We start from the raw sequence: 22588 nt of genomic DNA on the forward strand, positions 1-22588 counted from the left end.
GGAGAAAACACATTCACCCAAGCTCACTAGGCTTTTGGGGTTATATTGTCTAGATGAGGTATGTATGACTTATTTGAGAGGTTTAGCATTTTGAAAGGAATTGACAGAGGAATAGAAAAGACTGTTCCACAGGATGAGATAAAACCTAAAGGTTTTTGGGAGGGTTACAGAAATGTGAGACTGGGATGGTTCCAGCAATGATAATCTTTAGTTCTGTGGGTAGACTGAAGAAGTTGGGAAGTCCTTGGAAAAGTGATGTCAAGAGGGTAATTAAAATTATGGTCTAGACAGAATAGATAGGTTGGATTTGTTCCCATTGGTGGAAAGGTACATTGGACATATTCTTATCCAACTCATTAATAATACTGTGAATAGCAAAAGATCAAGATAATAGCCTCCAATAGGTTATGGGAGCGATCATGCTCAGTAAGTTCAATGCCATTAACTATCCATTCATCTGCTAAAGGAGCTCAAGCATACATTCCCTAGCACTTGCTGAATGGTGGAATTGGCCAAAGAAGCAAAAATGACAAAGGAAAATCTTTTATATACAGGGATTGAAAGCACTGGTCAGACAGTAATGGAATAGATCCGATTTGATAACATTAAAATATATGTGTACAGGGAGATGGAGGAGAGCAGGATTTGTGGAGCTTATTTTGCACAGAGCCAACAATGCTTCAATGGGCTGATTGGCCTCCTTTCATACTGCAATCCCAGGACAAAGGAACGTAACTTTAAAATCAGACTCAATCCTCTCAGGAAAGAAGTTAAGAGATTTTTCTTCAGTGCGAAGGTGACAGGAGTGTGGAACTATCATCTAGAGAAATCAGTGTTGGCTTGATATTTAATGCTTGCTTATTTAAATATGTATGCATATATTTATCTTTTTCTTTCTTTTGTATTTGCAGTTTGTTGTCTCTTTCACACCAGCTGACTGCTCTGTTGGTGTGGTCTTTGATTATTTAATGGTTATTGGATTTACTGAGTATGCCTGCAAGAAAATGACTCTCAGGGTGTTATATTATGACATATATGTACTTGGATAATAAATTTACTTTGAACATGTTTTAACAACTAAAATTGATCTTGTTGAAAGATGGAACAGATAAAAGGGCTGAATTGCCGCCTCCTGGTATGTTTTATCCTATTGAAAGAAATAGAAAGGTTTACCTAGCCTCTGGTAAGCTTTGCTGGGAGGAATAGTGTAGAGCCAATTCCTCTCAGCAGACTTTGAGAAACATTATCAGGATACAAACAGGAGCAGGATAAACTAGGTGCCTTCAGATATTCGTGGACAAATCACCAAACGCTGTCTTTGTATTTGCAGTAAGATAACCAGATGTGTTATTTGTGGACCAGGGTAATTGTCTGCAATGTAGACAACCTAGCTCTAAAAGCAATGTGTCAATCATATTATTCAGCACCTCTGAAAATTAAGCTGCTTCTATATTATCTAGCCTCAGTGAAAGTGTATTTCTTCAATGTTATGGTTCTGGAAGTTCAAAGAGTTTTGGACAGGTGTAGAAATCATTTAATTGCTCTTTTCATGACATCTTAACAAGGATCCCTCCCCGCACACACTGACAATGCAGGCCTCGACAGCTTGCTCTCTCGAGGTCTCTTATCTGCTTCAACATGCATCGCAGACAATGAATGCTGGGTTGGGAGAATATTGATCTATAGTGACCCAATTTTGAGAAATGATTCATTGAGAGCAAATGCATTGTTGTACAATTGTAAAAACTTGTACAACCATAATGCAGGCACATAAAATACAGCCAGTAAAAGCTTTTATTTTAACCATATGTCTCTCCTCACTTTAGAAATGGGTTTAAGATCATGATTCCTCTGGAAGGTATTATAGGTGAGTGTCTAATCAAATCCATGGTTATGGACAGCCCAGTCAGCCACCAAAGCAACCCAAGCAAATCTCAACCATGCATTTCCCAGCATTGCCTACTCAAATCCAGACAATGGACCCAGCAGGAGGTGTAGCAAAGTAGTGTATGATGCCTCAACCAGACAGTCCTATTAAGACCTTATGACACAGGAGCAGAATTAGGCTATTCAGCCGATCAAGTCTGCGCTGCTATTTGATCATGGCTGATTTATTTTCCCTCTCAATCCCATCCTCCTACCTTCTTCCCATAACTTTGACACCTTCACTAATCAAGAACATATCGACTCTACTTCAAATATACCTAAACACTTGGCTTCCACAGTTGACTGTGGCAGTAAGTTCCACAGATTCACCACCCTCTGGCTAAAGAAATCCCTCCTCATCTCTGTTCTAAAAGAAGATCTTTCTATCCTGAACACAAAAGATTATGCAGATGTTGGAAATCCAGAGCAACACACACAAAATGTTGTAGGCCAGGCAGCATCTACTGGGAGTAATAAACAGTCAATGTTTTGGTCTGAGAGCCTTCATTAGGAGTCAGGACACTCCCTAACCTGCTGAGTCCCTACAGCATTTTGTGTGCATTGCTCTTTCTAATGAGGCTGTGCCCTTTGGGGTGCTTACAGTAACCAAATAATTTGAGGAATAACACAGAGAGGAATTATTTGCTGTCCAGAATAAAGGGTACTTTCTCCTTACTTTATAGCTAGGTCATTCACCAATGGTATTGGGGAATAGTTCTTAAAATGTCGATGGAAATGCAATGCTGGTTCCCTCAAAACACAACAAACTGAAATCAACAGGTATTTGTTAGCCAAGGGAATTAATGAGCAGGGAAGCAAAACTGAGTTTAGTATAGTAGTGTAGTGGTTAGCATAATGCTATTAAAGTTCCAGCAACCCAGATTCAATTCCTGCCACTGTCTGTATGGAGTTTGTATGTTCTCCACTGTGATTGTGTGGGTTTCTTCCAGATGTTCCTGTTTCCTCCCATATTCCAAGGGCATATAGGTTAGTAGGTTAATTGATCCCATGGGTGTAATTGGGTGGTGAGGGTTTGGGCCAGAAGGGCCTGTTACCATGATATCGCTAAATAAAAACTCAAGAGCAGCCATAATAAATGTGAATGTTGGAATAGGCTGGAGAGGATGGATAACTTCCGCTTGCCACCATACCTTTATGTGCTTTTGACTTCCTTGTAAAGTTAGGGCTGTCATAAGCATAAGCAAATGCTTTGAGAGGTTGGTCAAGGACTACATCTGTAACTTGCTACCACCCACACTGGAACCCCTACAATTTGTCTACCGACACAACTGATCGACAGATGATGCAATAACCACAGCTCTATACACCATCCTTACACATCTGGAGAAGGATGCTTAATACCAGAAGCTGTTCTAGGACTACAGTTCAGCATTCAACACCATTATTCCCCCTAGCCTTGACAAGAGGCTCAGAGACCTTGGCGTGCACCCTGCCTTGTGCAGTTGGAGCCTAGACTTCCTGTCGGATTGCCAGCAGGTGGTAAGAGTGGGCTTGCTCACTTCTGCCCCGCTGACCATCTCAGGATCACCCAGGGCTATATCCTGAGCCCCATCCTCTGCTCCCCATAAGCCCACAATTGTGCTGCCATGCACAGCTCCCAATCTTCTGATCAAATTTGCAGATGACACAACATTGATAAACCTTATTTCCAACAAGGATGAGACAGCCTACTGAGAAGTCAATGCCCTGACACAGTGGTGCTAAGAAAACGACCTCTCCCTTTGAAAAAAATGCAGTTGATCATTGATTACAGGAGGAATGGAGACAGGATAACCCCTATTGACATCAATGGGACTGCAGTTGAGAGGGTGAGTAGTTCCAAGTTCCTCAGCACACACATCACTGAGGTTCTCACTTGGACTGTACATATCGGCTGTGTGGTGAACAAAAACAGCACAACAGCACCTCTTTCACCTCAGAAGGCTGAAGAAGTTTGGCATGAGTCCCCAAATCCTCAGCACTTTCTACAAGAGTACAATCGAGAGCATCCTGACTGACTGTGTCATCGCCTGGTACAGGAACTGTGCTACCCTCAATCACGGGGCACTGTAGAGAGTGGTGCTGACAGCCCAGCACATCTGCGTATGTGAACTTTCCTCTATTTAGGACATTTACGTCAGCAGGTGCATAAAAAAGGATCCGAAGGATTATCAGGGATTCCAGTCACAAACTGTTTCAGCTGCTACTGTCTGGCAAACAGTACTGCAGCATTAAGGCCAGGACCAACAGGCTCTGGGACAGCATCTTTCACCAGGCCATCAGATTTATCAATACACATCGATCTGACTACATATCTGACTGAAAATACATGTATGCAGTCTCAGTGTTTGGGCAATATCCTCCCACATTTCCCTTCCTTATTGCTTGTACACTGTAACAGAGTTGCAACATTAAGATTTTTACTCCCTCGTGCTGTGAGATAGATGTAAGAAACAAAATTCTAAATCTAAACTGTATAAGGACATGGGAGCCGGAGCAAGCCGTTCAGTTTCTCAACCTATTCTGCCATTTGAGCTTATAATAGCCAATATGCATTTCAATTCTGCTTCTCTGTTTATTGCAAAAGGTCCTCGAGAGGCAATTAAAGTAAGATTTACCGTTAAAGATCAAGGGGCATGGGTAGGTTGAGCTGCATGATGTTAGTTCACAGATTAATCACAGTGTCACTGAATGGCAGACTGATTGATGGAGGATAAAATACCCCTATTACAGTGGGTGTGGGGCAATTGCCATATCCTGGCTGATGTGCTCTTGCACGTGAATACAAGAGCAGGGAGGTTATGTGTGAACTTCATAAATCATTGGTTAGACCTTGCTCAAAGTATTACATGCATTTCTGGTCACCACACTGGAGGAAGGATGTGAAAGCACTAGAGGGAGTGTGGAGGAGAATCTTCTGTATGAAGTTGAATTTCCTTGCGGTTAATTCTCAGCTTTGGCTAATTCTTGGGAAGATTATACTAACTGCTTACAGACAACATGTGAATTAGTGCTATAATGGGTTACTATGTGACTGTGACTCAAAATAAATCTAATCTTTAATCTCATCCCTTGTGCAGGTCTCCAAATGACTAACAATTCCAGAATGATGTGTCTATGCCATGAACAGGGAGACAGTGAAGCCCTGTTTGTGATGTTCTCCAAGACTGCAGACAATTTGTTGCTTACTTTTGGATTGGAAAAGGAAAGCTGGCAGTTAAAGGCATAGCTTGGGTGGCTCTGGATGCTGCCCACCCAGATCCTGGCTGACCTGTTCCAGCTGCTCGATGCTTCCCACTTGTTCACTCATCTCTTTACTCTGCTTTTTTGTTGTAGCCTCAAGTTGGCGAAGCTGCTTCTTCATCTGTGCCACCGTCTCCTTGTCCTGGGGCTCACAGGATGTGAGGTCACTCAATTCAGCCTTCAGCTCTGCTATTTGCTGTTTTAACATCGTGGCTTCAGATCCTTTTTCCTGTCAAACAAGGTAGAGAAGAAATCATTTTGTGATTCCAGTGTCAGCCTATAGTGGCATGAACAGCTAAGTCAATGTCAACCCCATACCATGCAAGTGTCCCATGACTGGAAGTATGCACAATGGATCTGCTAAACCAAGGTATCACAGATGAATTTGAATGTAGACTACAAGGTCATGGGTGCAACATAAGGCTGTGCGCTTAGTCCTCTGCTCTACTCCCTTTATACCCATTCCGTGAAAACTTCAAGTCCTGTGGCGATGGGCGAGTGGCAAAGCAACAGGTGTGGATACACTGGAATCTGTAGTCACAAACCTGCACACAGGCGGCCCAGGGCATTGGGTCATTCTCCGCTGAAATGAAGCAGCAGTGGAGCTCGGCAGCTCCCTGGGTGTCTGAGCAGTCCTCTTTAGGATCGCTGTGCTTACCTCCATGGAGGAAGGGGCTAGAAAAGGTGCCTCAAACATAGCCTGCTTCATCTTACCCTGGCCAGCACACCGCAGCTGGTGGGGATCCCAGTCAGCGGTCGAACTACAAAGAAGATGAAAATGAATGTGCTCAACATGGAACATGGAACGTGCGAACTCTGCTTGACATCACCAAGGCTGTCAGACTAGAAAGAAGAACAGCACTGGTCGCCAAAGAACTAGCCCGCTATAATGTGGACATTGCAGCACTCAGCGAAACACGCCTAGCAGACAAGGGCCAGCTTACAGAACGTGGTAGTGGGTACACCTTCTTCTGGAGCGGTCGCAGCAGCACTGAACGACGAGAGGCTGGCATTGGATTTGCCATCTGATTCCACCTCGCTCATAAACTTGCCAAGCTTCCAGAGGGCATCAACGATCGCCTGATGACACTTCAGCTCCACTTGGCAGTAAGAGGAGTGCAACGCTGATCAGTGCATATGCCCCAACGATGACCAACCTTGATGTCATCAAAGATAAGTTCTATGAAGAACTTGATGCCCTTATAGCAGCAGTCCCACAGTCAGAGAAGCTTATTGTCCTCGGGGACATTAACGCCAGAGTGTGGACAGATTACCAGACCTGGGGAGGGATTCTTGGAAGACATGGTATTGGCAAGTGTAACAGCAATGGCCTGCTGCTCCTCAAGACATGCGCTACGCATGACCTTGTCATCACCAATACCCTATTCCACCTCCCTACCCATAACAAGACATCTTGGATGCTTCCACGCTCTAGGCACTGGCATCTGATTGACTATGTCATCACCAGAAAGAGGGACTGGCAAGACGTGAGAGTGACAAAGGCCATGTGTGGTGCCGACTGCTGGATGGATCATCAACTCATAGTGTCCAAGTTTAAACTTCGCATTCTGCCTGCGAGAAGACCCCAAGGTCAGAAGGCTGCAAAGAGGCTCAATGTCTCCAAGCTGAAGAGCAGCATAGTTGCAGAAGAATTTCATAAAGACCTAGATAGCAGGCAGCTTGACACACCCCAGGATGACCACACCAGCAATGAAGAGCAGTGGACGGCTTTCAGAGATGCTGTCTACTCTACTGCTCTCGAACACCTCGGAGCAGCAATCCGTAGACATCAAGACTGGTTCAATGAGAACGACAAGGAGATACAGGCACTGTTGTCAGAGAAACACCAACTGTTCAGAGCGCACCAGAACGATCCCACATCACAAGCAAAGATAAACGCCTTCGCCAGTGCAAGATGGAAAGTGCAGAAAAAACTCCATGGGATCAGGATTTCTGGTTCAGCAATAAGGCCGATGAGATCCAGGGCTACACAGACAGTCACGACACCAGGAGTTTCTATGATGCTTTGAAGGCTATGTATGGACCTCAGTCCTATGGCTCCTCCCCACTCCTCAGTGCAGATGGGACTCGGCTGCTGACAGAGAAAAAGCAGATTTTGGAGAGATGAACACTTGAACACTTCAACCAGGTCTCAACCGCCCTGCCGAAATCAATGATGAGGCCATTGCTCGCCTACCTCAGGTGGAGATCAACCTGGACCTTGACAACCTCCCCACAGAAGAAGAAGTCAGAAAAGCCATCAGGCAGCTTTCTTGGAGCAAAGCACCAGGATCAGATGCAATCCCTGCTGAAGTCCACAAAGCAGGAGGCCCATTCATGATGCAGAAGCTGACTGAGCTCTTCCAGTCTATGTGGAACGAAGGAAAGGTCCCGGAACAGTTGAAAGATGCCAGCATAGTCCACATCTACAAGAGGAAAGGCAACCCCCAGTCTTGTGACAATCACTGAGACATCTCCCTCCTGTCCATAGCTGGGAAGTTCTTGGCTTGAGTCCTGCTTAATCGCCTTCTCCAACACCTTGAGCAATGTCTCCTCCCAGACAGCCAGTGTGGCTTCCATGCAGGGCATGGAACTGTCGACATGATATTTGCTGCACGCCAACTCCAGGAAAAATGTCAATAGACAATAGACAATAGGTGCAGAAGTAGAACATTCGGCCCTTCGAGCCTGCACCGCCATTTTGATGGCTGATCAATTACTATCAATACCCGGTTCCTGCCTTGTCCCCATATCCCTTGATTTCCCTGTCCATAAGATACCTATCTAGCTCCTTCTTGAAAGCATCCAGAGAATTGGCCTCCACTACCTTCTGAGGCAGTGCATTCCAGACCCTCACAACTCTCTGGGAGAAGTTTTTCCTTAACTCTGACCTAAATGACCTACCCCTTATTCTCAAACCATGCCCTCTGGTACTGGACTCTCCCAGCATCTGGAACATATTTCCTGCCTCTATCTTCTCCAATCACTTAATAATCTTATATGTTTCAATCAGATCCCCTCTCAATCTCCTTAATTCCAGCATGTACAAGCCCAGTCTCTCTAACCTCTCTGCGTAAGACAGTCCAGACATCCCAGGAATTAACCTCGGGAATCTATGCTGCACTTCCTCTACAGCCAGGATATCCTTCCTTAACCCTGGAGACCAAAACTGTACACAATACTCCAGGTGTGGTCTCACCAGGGCTCTGTACAAATGGAAGAGGATTTCCTTGCTCTTGTACTCAATTCCCTTTGAAATAAAGGCCAACAATCCATTAGCCTTCTTCACTGCCTGCTGCACTTGCTCATTCACCTTCAGTAACTGATGAACAAGGACTCCGAGATCTCTTTGTATTTCTCCCTTACCTAACTCTACACCGTTCAGATAATAATCTGCCTTCCTGTTCTTACTCCCAAAGTGGATAACCTCACACTTATTCACATTAAATGCCATCTGCCAAGTATCTGCCCACTCACCCAGCCCATCCAAGTCACCCTGAATTCTCCTAACATCCTCATCACATGTCACACTGCCACCCAGCTTAGTATCATCAGCAAATTTGCTGATGTTATTTTCTATGCCTTCATCCAAATCGTTAACGTAAATGGTAAACAGCTGTGGTCCCAATACCGAGCCCTGTGGCACCCCACTAGTCATCACCTGCCATTCCGAGAAACATCCATTCACCGCTACCCTTTGCTTTCTATCTGCCAATCAGTTTTCTATCCATGTCAATGCCTTCCCCCCAATGCCCTGAGCTTTGATTTTACCCACCAATCTTCTATGTTGGATCTTATCAAATGCCTTCTGAAAATCGAGGTACACTACATCCACTGGATCTCCCCCGTCTAACTTCCTGGTTACATCCTCGAAAAACTCCAACAGATTAGTCAAGCATGATTTACCCTTGGTAAATCCATGCTGGCTCGGCCCAATCCTATCACTGCTAACTAGATATGCCACTATTTCATCCTTAATAATGGACTCTAGCATCTTTCCCACCACCGATGTCAGGCTGACAGGTCAATAGTTCTCTGTTTTCTCCCTCCCTCCTTTCTTAAAAAGTGGGATAACATTAGCCATTCTCCAATCCTCAGGAACTGATCCTGAATCTAAGGAACATTGGAAAATGATTACCAATGCTTCCACAATTTCCAGGGCCACCTCCTTTAGTACCCTAGGGTGCAGACCATCTGGACCTGGGGATTTGTTAGCCTTCAGTCCCATCAGTCTTCTCATCACCGTTTCCTTCCAAATGTCAATCTGTTTCATTTCCTCTGTTACCCTATGTCCTTAGCCCATCTATACATCTGGGAGATTGCTTGTGTCTTCCTTAGTGAAAACAGATCTAAAGTACTCATTAAATTCTTCTGCCATTTCTCTGTTTCCCATAACAATTTTACCCAATTCATTCTTCAAGGGCCCAACATTTTTCTTAACTATCTTCTTTCACTTCACATACCTAAAAAAGCTTTTGCTATCTTCCTTTATATTCCTGGCTAGCTTGCGTTCATACCTCAATTTTTCTCCCCGTATTGTCTTTTTAGTTAACTTCTGTTGTTCCTTAAAAACTTCCCAATCATCTGTCCTCCCACTCACTTTAGCTCTGTCATATTTCCTTTTTTTTAATGCTATTCAATCTCTGACTTCCTTTGCCAACCACTATGGCCCCTTTCCCCCCTTAGAATCCTTCCTTCTCTGGGGGATGAACTGATTTTACACCTTGTGCATTATTCCCAAGAATACCTGCCATTGCTGTTCCACTGTCTTTTCTGCTAGGCTATCCGTCCAGTTAACTTTGGCCAGCTCCTCCCTCATGGCTCCATAGTTTCCCCTGTTCATCTGCAACACTGACACCTCCGAGCTGCCCTTATCCTTCTCAATTTGCAGATAAAAGCTTATCATATTGTGATCACTACCTCCTAATGGCTCCTTTACTGCGAGATCACTTATCAAATCCTGTTCATTACATAATACTAATCCAGAATAGTCTTGTCCCTGGTCGGCTCTCATACAAGCTGTTCCAAGAATGCACTCTACAAACTCCCTATCCTGTGGTCCAGCACCAACCTGATTCTCCCAATTCACCTGCATGTTGAAATCCCCCTTAACTACTGCGACATTACCTTTGCCACATGCCAGTGTTCAACTTGCACCCAATATCCTTGCTACTGTTTGGTGGCCTGTAGACAACACCCATTTGGGTCCTTTTGCCCTTACTGTTCCTCAGTTCTATCCACACAGACTCTACTTCTCCTGACCCTATGTCCCCCCTTGCAAAGGACTGAATCTCATTCCTCACCAACAGGGCCACCCCACCCCCTCTGCCCACATTTCTGTCCCTACGATAGCACGTATGCCCTTGTACATTCATTTCCCAGGTCTGATCTCCCTGCAGCCATGTCTCCATTATCCCAACAACATCGTAGTTACCCATTCGCACCTGGGCTTCAAGCTCATCCGCCTTATTTCTGACACTTTGTGCATTCAGATATAGAATTTTTAGCCCATTTCTCCTCTCTCTGTTTGAAACGCTGCCTATTGTGCTTAACCCAGCTCCCCAAACTCCCATCGGGCTATACGCCCCTAGAATTTTGTTGTCTTTCCTAAATTTACTTATTCTTTCAACACATTTAACTCCATGTTCCGTCAGACCATCCCTCTGTACATGAGTCCTCCTTATCACTTGTTCCACCTCACCTTTCTCTACTACACACTTAATATTCCGGAACCGTGTAGTCCCCACCTGCCCTTTATTCTTCATCTCGCTATCCTCTCTCACATTCTGGATCCCCGCCCCCTGCAAATTTAGTTTAAACCCCCCTAAGAAGCACTGGCAAACTTCCTTGCAAGAATGTTAGTACCGCTCCAGTTCAGGTGTAAACCGTCCCTTCGGAACAGATCCCACCTTCCCTGGAACAAAGCCCAATTATCTACAAACCTGAAGCCCTCCCTCCTGCTCCACCCTCTCAGCCACGTATTAATCTTTATAATCCTTCTGTTCCTTGCTTCACTCGCATGTGGCACAGGTAGCAATCCTGAGATTGTTACCCTGGAGGTCCTGCTCTTCAGCTTCGCACCTAACTCCCTGAACTCCCTACACAGGACCCCCTCACTCATCCTACCCACGTCATTGGTCCCTACATGGACCACAATATCTGGATTCTTGCCCTCCCTCTTGAGAATAACCTGCACCTGATCTGAGATGTCAAGAGCAGCACAGCGACCTCTTTATGACCTTCGTCAATCTGACCAAGGCATTTGATACGGTCAGCAGAGATGGCTTATGGAAGATAATGGAGAAGTTTGGCTGCCTTATCACGTTCATCACAATTGTTCAGCAGTTCCACGATGGCATGATGGTGAAAGTTTTGGATAATGGTGACGAGTCAGAAGCCTTCCCAGTGATGAACGGTGTGAAGCAAGGATGCGTTCTCGCCCCTACACTCTTTAGCATGGTCTTCTCTGCTATGCTGAATGATGCCTTCCGCGATTGTCAGGATGGTATACACGTCAGATACAGGACCGGCGGTGGGCTATTCAAACTCTGGCATCTACAGGCTGTTATAAAGGTAAAGGAGACCGTCGTCAGAGACCTCTTATTCGCTGATGATTGAGCCCTCAACGCCAGCACAGAGCAGAAGATGCAGCGAGAAATGGACTGCTTCTCACAAGCCTGTGACAACTTTGGACTTACAATCAGCACCAAAAAGACCAAAGTTATGTACCAGCCCGCACCCGGAAAGCCCTACCAGGAACCACACATCACAGTAAAGGGGCAGAGGCTACTGGCAGTCGACAGTTTTACTTATCTGTGCAGTACTCTATCACGAGCGATGAACATCGATGCAGAGATCAGCAACAGAATTGCCAAAGCCTTTGGGAGACTCCATGAGAATGTATGGGAGCAGAGAGGACTCAGCCTTACCACCAAGCTGAAGGTCTACCGAGCAGCGGTTCTCACCACCCTCCTCTATGCCAGCAAGACCTGGACTGTCTACAGCAGACACACTAAACAGCTCAACCACTTCCACTTGAGCTGCCTCCGCAGACTTCTCCACGTACGATGGCAGGACAAAGTCCCAGACACGGAGGTCCTGGAGCGGGCTAGCACCCACAGCGTCTACACCCTCCTACAGAAAGCCCAAGCCAGATGGGCTGGCCATGTCGTCAGGATGTCTGACAGTCAACTACCAAAACAGCTGCTGTATGGAGAGCTGAGCCAGGGCAAGCGCTCAGTTGGAGGGCAGAAGCAACGTTTCAAAGACTGCCTCAAAGTGTCCCTCAAAGACCTCAACATCAATCCCAGTAGCTGGGAATCGCTTGCTCTGGACCGCCCAACCTGGTGGAGCAGGACCACTAAAGGAGCGTATGCAGCGGAAATCAGACGCATCGCAGAGGCTCAGAGGAAACGCGCCGCACGCAAGGCTCGAGCTACCTCCACTTCCACTGCAGCAGCTATCCTCATGTGTCCCACATGTGGGCGAGCTTTCAGGGCCCGGATTGGCCTCACCAGTCACAATCCCTCCACCTGACTGAAGTCGTGGTCATCTTCGACTCCGAAAGACGAACAACATACTTATGACTGAGGCCAACCAGAGCTCCAATGACATATTTAAGATTTCCAACAACACCGTTGTCATTGGGCGAGTCAAAGATGGTGATGAATCAGCATATAGGAGGGAGATTAAAAATTTGGCTGATTGATGCCACAGCAAAACCTCTCACTCAATGTCAGCAAGTCCAAGGAGATGATTATTAATTTCAGGAAAAGGAAACCAGAGGTCATGAGCCGATCCTCATCAGGATGTCAGAGGTGGAGTGGGCCATCAACTTTAAATTCCACAGTGTCAATATTTCAGAGGATCTGTCCTGGATGCAGCATGTAAATGCCATTACAAAGAAAGCATGGCAATGCCTCTGTTTTCTTAGAAGCTTGCAAAGATCCAGCATGTCATCTAAAATATTGACAAACTTCCATAGATGTTGGAGAATATATTGATAGGTTCCATCATGGCCTTGTACGGAAGCACCAATGCCGTTGAACAGAAAAGCCTACAAAAATTAGTGGATACATCATGGGTAAAGATATCCCTACTATTGAGCACATCCATGCTGAGCGCTGTCACAGGAAAGCAACATCCATCATCACGGCCATGCTCTCTTCTCACTGCTACCATCAGGAAGGTAGTACAAAATCCTTAGGACCTGCACCATCAGGTTAGGGAATTAGGCCTCAATCATCAAGCTCCTGAAGCAGCGGGGATAACTTCACTCACCCCATCATTGAACAGTTCCCACAACCTATGGACGCAACATCAAAGACTCTCCAACTCAGGTTCTCAATATTTATTTATTTATTACTTATTATTGTTATTTTTTTCTGCACATTGGTTGTTTTCCATCTGAGTGGATGTGGTTGTTCATTGAGTTAATTGTGTTTCTTGTATATACTGTGACTCTCCACAAGAAAGTGAATCTCAGGATTGTATATAGTGACATATAGTATATATACTTTGATAATAAATTTACTTTGAACTTCAAAACATGAAGGTTGATTAAAATAGGAGACTAGGAAAATGTAAGGGCCTTCATGGTCAGCATGTTTCCAAGATTTCTGATAATGATCTGCAATGCACTGCTGATAATGATCTGCACTGCTGAGTGCAGTCACTCAATATCAGCAGGGCCTGGAGTTTGAGCAACACACATAAAATGCAGTAGAAACTCACCAGGCCAGGCAGCATCCATGGAACAAAAGTAGAATATTGTAAATACCTTGGAGTGCCACATACTAGGACATTGTAAATACACTGGAGTTCAGTGTACTAGAACAGTGCAAATACCTTGGAGCTCAGCATACTAGAACAGTGTAAATACTGATATGCTCTAGAATTTGGCATACTAGAACATTGCAATAGCCTTGGAGTTCAGCATACCAGAATATTGTAAATACATTCTAGTTTGGCATACTCAAACACTGTGAATAATTGAAGTTTAACGTACTAGAACATTATAAACTGGGTTTCACCTTTATGTTTTGTTGTGCACGGTAAAGTTCTGCCCTCAAAGTGTAACTTTCCTGTGATACCTTCTCACGAAGGGTCTTCTCAAAGGCTGCCTTGCCAAGAGCTTGAGCCAGCTCCATATCAAACCTGCGTAGAGAGGATGAAACAGAAACGGACTTAAGATAGCAACAAATCCTGAGTAAACTCTACTCTGAATGAGACAGTGAAAAGGACCAGACTTGGTAAAATTGATCAAGTTTAACATCAAAACAGAAAGTGCAGTATCTTTCCCAGAAAGTCACCATTTTCAATGAACTGAAGACAACCCTTTATTAAGTGGTCCATTGACCAGAAAACAAAGCAGCACTCGAGTACCATGGTTACTAAAGAGGGGCATAATGAGATTGTTATTTTATTATTAAGCAGGTGATGGAAACATAAAGAAGGCATGCCAGCAGCTCTACTTCATTAGAACTTTGAGATTTGGTACATCACTGAAGACTCTTGCAAATTTCCATGGAGAACATTCTAACTGGCATGGAGACTCCAATACAGAAGATCGCAAGTGGTTGCAGAGGGTTATAGATTCAGTCAGCACCATCACAGGCACAACCCTCCCTACCATCAAGGACACTACAAAAGGCGTTGCCTGTGGAAGGTCACATCCATCATTAAGGGCCCTTACCACCTGGGACAGGCCCCCTTTTCATTGCTACCATCAATGCGGAGACACGGGAGCCTGAAAACTCATGCTCAATATCTTAGGAACAGATTCCATTAGATTTCTGAAGAGTTTAAGAAAACTACCTCACTATTCCTCTTCTACACTTTTTATTCATTTATTTTCATATTTTATTGTAAGAAAGTAATATTTTATCTCTTGCAGTATACTGCTACCACAAATCAACATATGTCAGTGATAATAATTCAGATTCTTAATCTGATAAGGACAGGATAGCCTGTGGGCTGAGTCTCAAATCTACTTCCCAAGCACAACTGAAAGCCTTACCAAGATGTACAACACACAGATCAGGAATGTTACAGAATCTCTTCAGAAAAAGGGTAGAATCTTGCTGGATAAAGTAACCATCTTGGACAGCATTGTATCTTTCAGTGCAAGCATTCAGTCCCCGCACCAGTTCTGCTCTAGGATGGAAGATTGTACCAACTAAAGTGCAAACATTCATTCCCTGCACCAGGACTGCTCTAGAATGGCCAACTGCACCAACTATAGTCCTGACATCAGTCCCTGCACCAGTACTGCTCTAGGATAGAAGATTGTACCAACTAAGCTGCAAACATTCTGTCCCCACACCAGTACTGATCTAGGATGGTTGACTGCACCAACTACAGTGCCAACATTCAGTCCTTGCATGAGTACTGCAATAGGATGGCCAACTGTTCAAACTACAGTGCAAACGTTCAGTCCCTGCACTGGTACTGCTCTAGGATGGTTGACTGCACCAACTACAGTGCAAACATTCAGTCCCAGCACCAGCGCTGCTCTAGGATGGAAGACTGTACCAAATACTGTGCAAATATTCAGTCCCTACACCAGTAATGGTCTAGAATGGTCAACAGTACCAACTACAGTGCAAACGTTCAGTCCCTGCACCAGTACTGCTCTAGTTCGGTCAACAGTACCAACTACAGTGCAAACATTCAGTCCCTGCACCAGTGCTGCTCTAAGATGGTTGACTGCACCAACTACAGTGCAAACGTTCAGTCCCCACAGCAGTACTGATCTACGATGGACAACTGTACCAACGACAGTGCAAACATTCAGTCCCCGCACCAGTGCTGCTCTAGGATGGTCGACTGCACTAACTACAGTGCAAGCATTCTGTCCCCACACCAACTACAAATCGCACCAGTGTCCATTGCCCTATCAGTTACCCTGGCAACACCTCTTCAATCTCTCAGATCTGTATCACTTATAGCAGTAGCGCCAGGGGAACACCACCGCTTGTAGCATTCCTACCATGTTGCACGTTTGTAGTCATAGAGCACTTGCAGCGCCAAAACAGGCCCTTTGACCCATCTAGTCCATGTCAAACTGTAATTCTGCCTATTTGCATTGACCCTCAACTGTGCCATAGCTCTCCATACCTCTCCCATTAGCTTCCACACCCTCCTAGACTCTTCTAACTTGCAAATGTATTGCATTCATTTATCTCCAAAGAGCACTGATCAAACATCTTCATTGGTTCGAGAAGGCAACTCACCACCGCTTTCTGAAAGCCAAACGGAGATAAACAATAAAAGCTCGTTTTTTTCCAGCAACACCCACATCACATTAACAAACCATACAACGAAAGTGTCCTGTTGACTGCATTATAGACTCGATGCACCAGTGTAATATTTTCCTCCTTATCATTGTAGCCATCTTATGTCCTTCCCCTTCGGATAGTGTGAGCCAGAACAGTACCCTTTACGGATACCAGCTTTTTATTCCAATGTATTCTGATTCATTAATAAGTTAACTGATTTTAAATTGCTCAGCTCCAACCATTACATTTGGATTCATATTCCAGCCTCAGGATTACCAGACCAGTAACACAGCCACTATGGTGATATAATTCATTGTCATCACTGTGCACTGATAAAGGCAGAACAAAAGTATGAGATGTGGAAAAATGCTGACACATCCTAATCAGGGCATACGGATGGTTGAATGAGGAGAGTGCCTCAATATATATCTGTAAAAGGCCACGGCAGCTTCACATTACACCAGATTCGTCTGCAAGCCCACATGGTCTTTCTGAATGACTGTTTTCAAAATTGCTTGCAACAAACACTCAGCCATTAGCTACTGGGAGATTCAGAAGGCCAGTATCAGCTGCTGTCCAGAGAAGGTGGCAAGCATGGAATTCCTGGAAGGACAAGGTGTGAATGCCCGCAAGAAAATGAATCTCAAAGTAGTACATGGTGACGTATACTGTAGGTACTTTGATAATAAATGTACTTTGAGATTTGAAAGGCAAGCGCTCACCATCTCCTGTACAGGGGCTGAAAGAATGGATCTTAATCAGAATATTACTTGTAAAACCACAGAAGGAAGCCATCTGGCCCATCGAATCCATGTTAGCTCTCAGGAAGGAACCCCATCAATTCCCCTACGCCTACCTTCACTAAGCAATGATTTTGAAAGGCCAATTAACCCGTCAGCATATCTTTGAGATTGGGGAGGAGAGTGAAGCACCTGACAAAGTTCACAGGGAGAATGCAAAGACTGGACTTAGGGAGCACCGAGGATCAAAATCAAACCAAGTTCCCTGGAGCTGTTAGGCAATATCACTAATACACATTAGAAGAACCTGCTATTTGGAGAGCCCAGACAAACCTTTTCTGCTTCTTCTCCAGCTCATGATTGCGACTTTGCTGACCTTCCATCAACACCTTGGTGTCCTCCAAGTCCGTAGACAACTGCTTTCCTTTCCTCCTGAGCTGCTGAACATCCCGCTTGGCACGCTCATAATTTTGCTGCAGGTCTGAAAGCTGAGAAACAAAATAACATAAGATGCAGATGTAGTAGCATTCCACTCAGCAACTTGAGCCAATTTCACCATTCCAAAAATTCATGGTCAATCTGATCTGGAACTCATTTCCACTTTCCTATCTGGAATCCAGTTCAAAATTCTACTTATCTCAGGCATGAATTCACACTGAGATGGTCAGCAGTCTGAGAACTTAAAACATGGAGAAGTACAGCACAGAATTAGATCCTTCAGCTATACTAATAGTACCAAACTAATTAATTAAAGGCCTAACTAAACTAATCCATTCTCTGCACAATGTCCTCGTCCCTCCATTCTCTACACATTCATGTGCCTAAGAGCCACTTAAATGCACTTTTGTATTTGACTCCACTAGCATTCCTGGCAGTACATTACAGGCACCCATCACTCTGTGTGCAACAAAACTTGCACCACACCTCTCCTTTGAAATTTCCAGCTCTCATCTGAAATGTATTCTCTCTAGTATTAGATATTTCAACCCTAAGTGAAACATCATAGAATTCCAAAATTCTGCAGTTACTGAGAGAAGAAACGTTGTCCCATGTTTTATTAACAAGAGAAAATCTGCAGATGCTGGAAATCTGAGCAAGACACGTAAATGCTGAAGGAACTCAGCAGGCTAAGCCACATCTAGGAAAAGAGTACAGTCAATGTTTTGGTCCGAAATGTCAACTGTTCTCTTTTCCTAGATGCTGCCTGGCCTGCTAAATTCCTGCAGCATGTTGTATGTGTTGGTCCTATGTTTAATTCTCAATTATCCAATGCCTTGCCACAGCGTCTCTGGTGGAGCACACCTGACTCACTCCTCACTGGGTGGCTGTAAACAGGCAGCCCCACAACTTGAGGCCATGCAGCTCCTCCGCCATTCACCCCTGCCATCCGTCAATAAATCAGCGAATCAGCATTCCACACTAACAGAGTTCAACAGGATCTTCTGATCAAAAGAAAAGCAACTATTAAATCGACTGCTGGAGACATTCCTCATTATGACAGAGACTGGATACTCCAATGTAACTTAAGTCTACCACTGGACTTTTCTTGTCAACATTTCCTCCTGGAAATGTCCTAGGCCATCTTTTAAGTTTCTTGGTGTCAACGTCTTGGATCCTATCCTGGGCCTAACACTTGGGTACAACCTCAAATAAGGTAGGTTGGTGTCTACTTTCTCTGAAATTTAAGGAAGTTTGGCATGTCATTGAAGACTCTGACAAACTTCTGCAGATGTACTGTTGGAAGCATTCTCACTAGCTGTATCACAGCCTAGTATGGAAATTCCAATGCATAACTACAGGGGAAACTGGTGGATTCAGCTAGTTCCATCAGGCATACAGCTCTCCCCACCAAAGACATCTACAAGAAGCCATCCTCAGGGTGGAGGAGCAACACATTATATTTTGTCTGGGTAGCCTCCAACCTGATGGCATAAGAATCCATTCTTCCTGGCAAAAAAAAAATCCCTTCCTTTCCACTCTTCTATTCCCCACTCTGACCTTCTCACCTGCCCATCACCTCTCCCTGGGTCCCTAACTCCTTCCCTTTCTCCTATGGTCCAATCTCCTCTCCTATCAGATTCCTTCACCTCCAACCCCTTCCTTTTCCCACCCACCCAGCTTCACCTGTCACCTTCTAGCTATATTCTTCCTGATCCCCAACCCCCACCCCCTCTTTTTATGCTGGTTGCTGAATTTATTCTGGTTCCTTCTTCTCATTGTTGCCTTCAGGCAAGAGGTACAGGCCTGAAGACCCACATTCAAGATTCAACATCTATTCCCCGCTTCCACAAGCTCTTGAACAGAAAACCTTAATGCTACCTTGCACTATAGTTTTTTGCTCTTCCGGTCTTGTACTCATGTCATTATTTATTTTAGTTTATATTTTACACATGTACATTATATATAATTTATGCTAATTTAATCTTACGTTAACTTGCGTTTGATTTTATCTTGTAATGCAGGTGTTATTGCAGTAGGATACTAATTTTCAAAACATTTCTACCCTGTGAATGTATGCCTTGAACAAAGATAAACTTGAACATGATCTTAAATGTTCCTAAAACAATAAAGTGGATACCCATGCGTTTCTGACAGTGTATATAAAATAATGAATCTTTTGACAAAAGCTCGCAATAGAAGATCAGATTGATGGCAGGAGACCAGGAAAACCTTGGAAGATTTCCAGAACAATAATATTTCCCCTCAAAACCCAGGCTCTTTACCTTATGTTCCAGTTCCTGTCTGATCTGTAGCTCTGAATCTATCCTTTCCTCAAACATGTGGATCCTTTTCCGAAGAAACTCCATTTCCATCAACGTACAATCGACCTGCATTTTCCATTCATCCTCTAACACAAGACATGTAACATCAGAAGGCAAATATTTGTGGAGTAGCAAATACAAGAAAAGTTATCAATTATATCTGACATTATCAGGGCTGATAAACTAATACTTGGGTGTAAAGATTAATGCAATTGCTTCACAATGCCAACGATCACTGATTGGCATTCGATTCCCACCACTGTCTCTCTGTCACCACGTGGATCTCCTCCAGGTGCTATGGCTTTCCCCCACTTTCTAAAGACAGACTGTTAGGATTAGTAAGCTGTAGGAATGCCATGTTGATGCCAGAAGCATGGCAACACTTATGAACTGCCCCACGCCCCCCAGCACATCCTCAGACAGTGTTGGTCAATGCCACAGAACAATCCATTTCACTGCAAGTTTCAATCTTTTATTGTGCATATGATAAATATTGCTGATCTTTTAACTTTGGGCAAGTCATGAATGGGGACCGTGAGTTGGAAGAGCAAAAGTGTAAGGAGATAGCAGATATTTGTAGTAAACACAAGGTGGTGATGGTGGGAGATTTTAATTTTCCACACGTAGACAGGGAAGCTCATTCTGTAAGAGGGTTGGATGGTTTAGAGTTTGTGAAATGTGTGCAGGATAGTTTTTTGCAACAATACATAGAAGTACCGACTAGAGATGGGGCAGTGTTAGATCTCCTGTTAGGGAATGCGGTAGGTCAGCTGACAGATGTATGTGTTGGGGAGCACTTCGGGTCCAGTGATCGCAATAGCATTAACTTCAATATAATTATGGAGAAGGACAGGACAGGACCTAGAGTTGAGATTTTTGATTGGAGAAAGGCTAACTTTGAGGAGATGCGAAGGGATTTAAGAGAGTGGATTGGGTCAAGTTGTTTTATGGGAAGGATGTAATAGAGAAATGGAGGTCATTTAAGGGTGAAATTATGAGGGTACAAAATCTTTATGTTCCTGTTAGGTTGAAAGGAAAAGTTAAAGGTTTGAAAGCACCATGGTTTTCAAGGGATATTAGAAATTTGGTTCGGAAAAAGAGAGATGTCTACAATAGATATAGGCAGCATGGAGTAAAGGAATTGCTCGAGGAATATAAAGAATGTAAAAGGAATATTAAGAAAGAGATTAGAAAAGCTAAAAGAAGATATGAGGTTGGTTTGGCAAATAAGGTGAAAGTAAATCCAAAAGGTTTCTACAGTTATACTAAAAGCAAGAGGATAGTGAGGGATAAAATTGGCCCCTTAGAGAATCAGAGTGGTCAGCTATGTGTGGAGCCGAGGGAGATGGGAGAGATTTTGAACGATTTCTTCTCTTCGGTATCCACTAAGGAGAAGGATATTGAATTGTGTAAGGTGTAAGGAAGTTATGGAACCTATGACAATTAAAGAGGTGGAAGTACTGGTGCTTTTAAGAAATTTAAAAGTGGATAAATCTCCAGATCCTGACAGGATATTCCCCAGGGCCTTGAGGGAAGTTTGTGTAGAAATAGCAGGAGCTCTGACAGAGATCTTTAAGATGTCACTAGAAACGGGGATTGTGCCGGAGGATTGGCGTATTGCTCATGTGGTTCCATTGTTTAAAAAGGGTTCTAGAAGTAAGCCTAACAATTATAGACCTGTCAGTTTGACATCAGTGGTGGGTAAATTAATGGGAAGTATTCTTAGAGATAGTATTAATAATTATCTGGATAGACAGGATCTGATTAGGAGTAGCCAGCATGGATTTGTGCGTGGAAGGTCATGTTTGACAAACCTTATTGAATTTTTTGAAGAAGTTACGAGGAATGTTGACGAGGGTAAGACAGTGGATGTAGTCTGTATGGACTTCAGCAAAGCCTTTGACAAAGTTCCACATGGCAGGTTAGTTAAGAAGGTTCAGTCGTTTGGTATTAATGCTGGAGTAATAAAATGGATTCAACAGTGGCTAGATGGGAGATGCCAGAGAGTAGTGGTGGATAATCGTTTATCGGGATGGAGGCCGGTGACTAGCGGGGTACCTCAGGGATCTGTTTTGGGCCCAACGTTGTTTGTAATATACATAAGTGATCTGGATGATGGGGTGGTAAATTGGATTAGTAAGTATGCTGATGATACTAAGGTAGGAGGAGTTGTGGATAATGAGGTGGGTTTTCAAAGCTTGCAGGGAGATTTGTGCCGGTTAGAAGAATGGGATGTATGTTGGCAGATGGAGTTTAATGCTGAGAAGTGTGAGGTTCTACATTTTGGCAGGAATAATCCAAATAGAACATACAGGGTAAATGGTAGGGCATTGAGGAATGCAGAGGAACAGAGAGATCTAGGAATAACAGTGCATAGTTCCCTGAAGGTGGAGTCTCATGTAGATAGGGTGGTGAAGAAGGCTTTTGGAATGCTGGCCTTTATAAATCAAAGCATTGAGTACAGAAGTTGGAATGTAATGTTAAAATTGTACAAGGCATTGGTAAGGCCAAATTTGGAATATTGTGTGCAGTTCTGGTCACCGAATTATAGGAAAGATATCAATAAATTAGAGAGAGTGCAGAGACGATTTACTAGGATGTTACCTGGGTTTCAGCACTTAAGTTACAGAGAAAGGTT

At 44.0% G+C, this 22588-nt stretch overlaps 1 protein-coding gene across 1 annotated transcript in view; it reads right to left on the reverse strand.

Annotated features, from left to right (window-relative positions):
* LOC132403977 (unconventional myosin-XVIIIb-like) overlaps window positions 1-22588 on the reverse strand; it is a gene marked incomplete at its 5' end in the record, with an annotated part of 415128 nt that overhangs the window by 165478 nt on the left and 227062 nt on the right. The window contains 4 exons of the mRNA XM_059987873.1: window positions 5198-5398; window positions 14202-14325; window positions 17522-17676; window positions 19912-20036. Of these exons, the coding sequence (XP_059843856.1) occupies window positions 5198-5398; window positions 14202-14325; window positions 17522-17676; window positions 19912-20036 (605 nt within the window). The remainder of the gene's footprint in view (window positions 1-5197; window positions 5399-14201; window positions 14326-17521; window positions 17677-19911; window positions 20037-22588) is intronic.

The sequence above is a fragment of the Hypanus sabinus genome, chromosome 13, assembly GCF_030144855.1.
Source record: "Hypanus sabinus isolate sHypSab1 chromosome 13, sHypSab1.hap1, whole genome shotgun sequence".
NCBI lineage: Eukaryota > Metazoa > Chordata > Chondrichthyes > Myliobatiformes > Dasyatidae > Hypanus > Hypanus sabinus.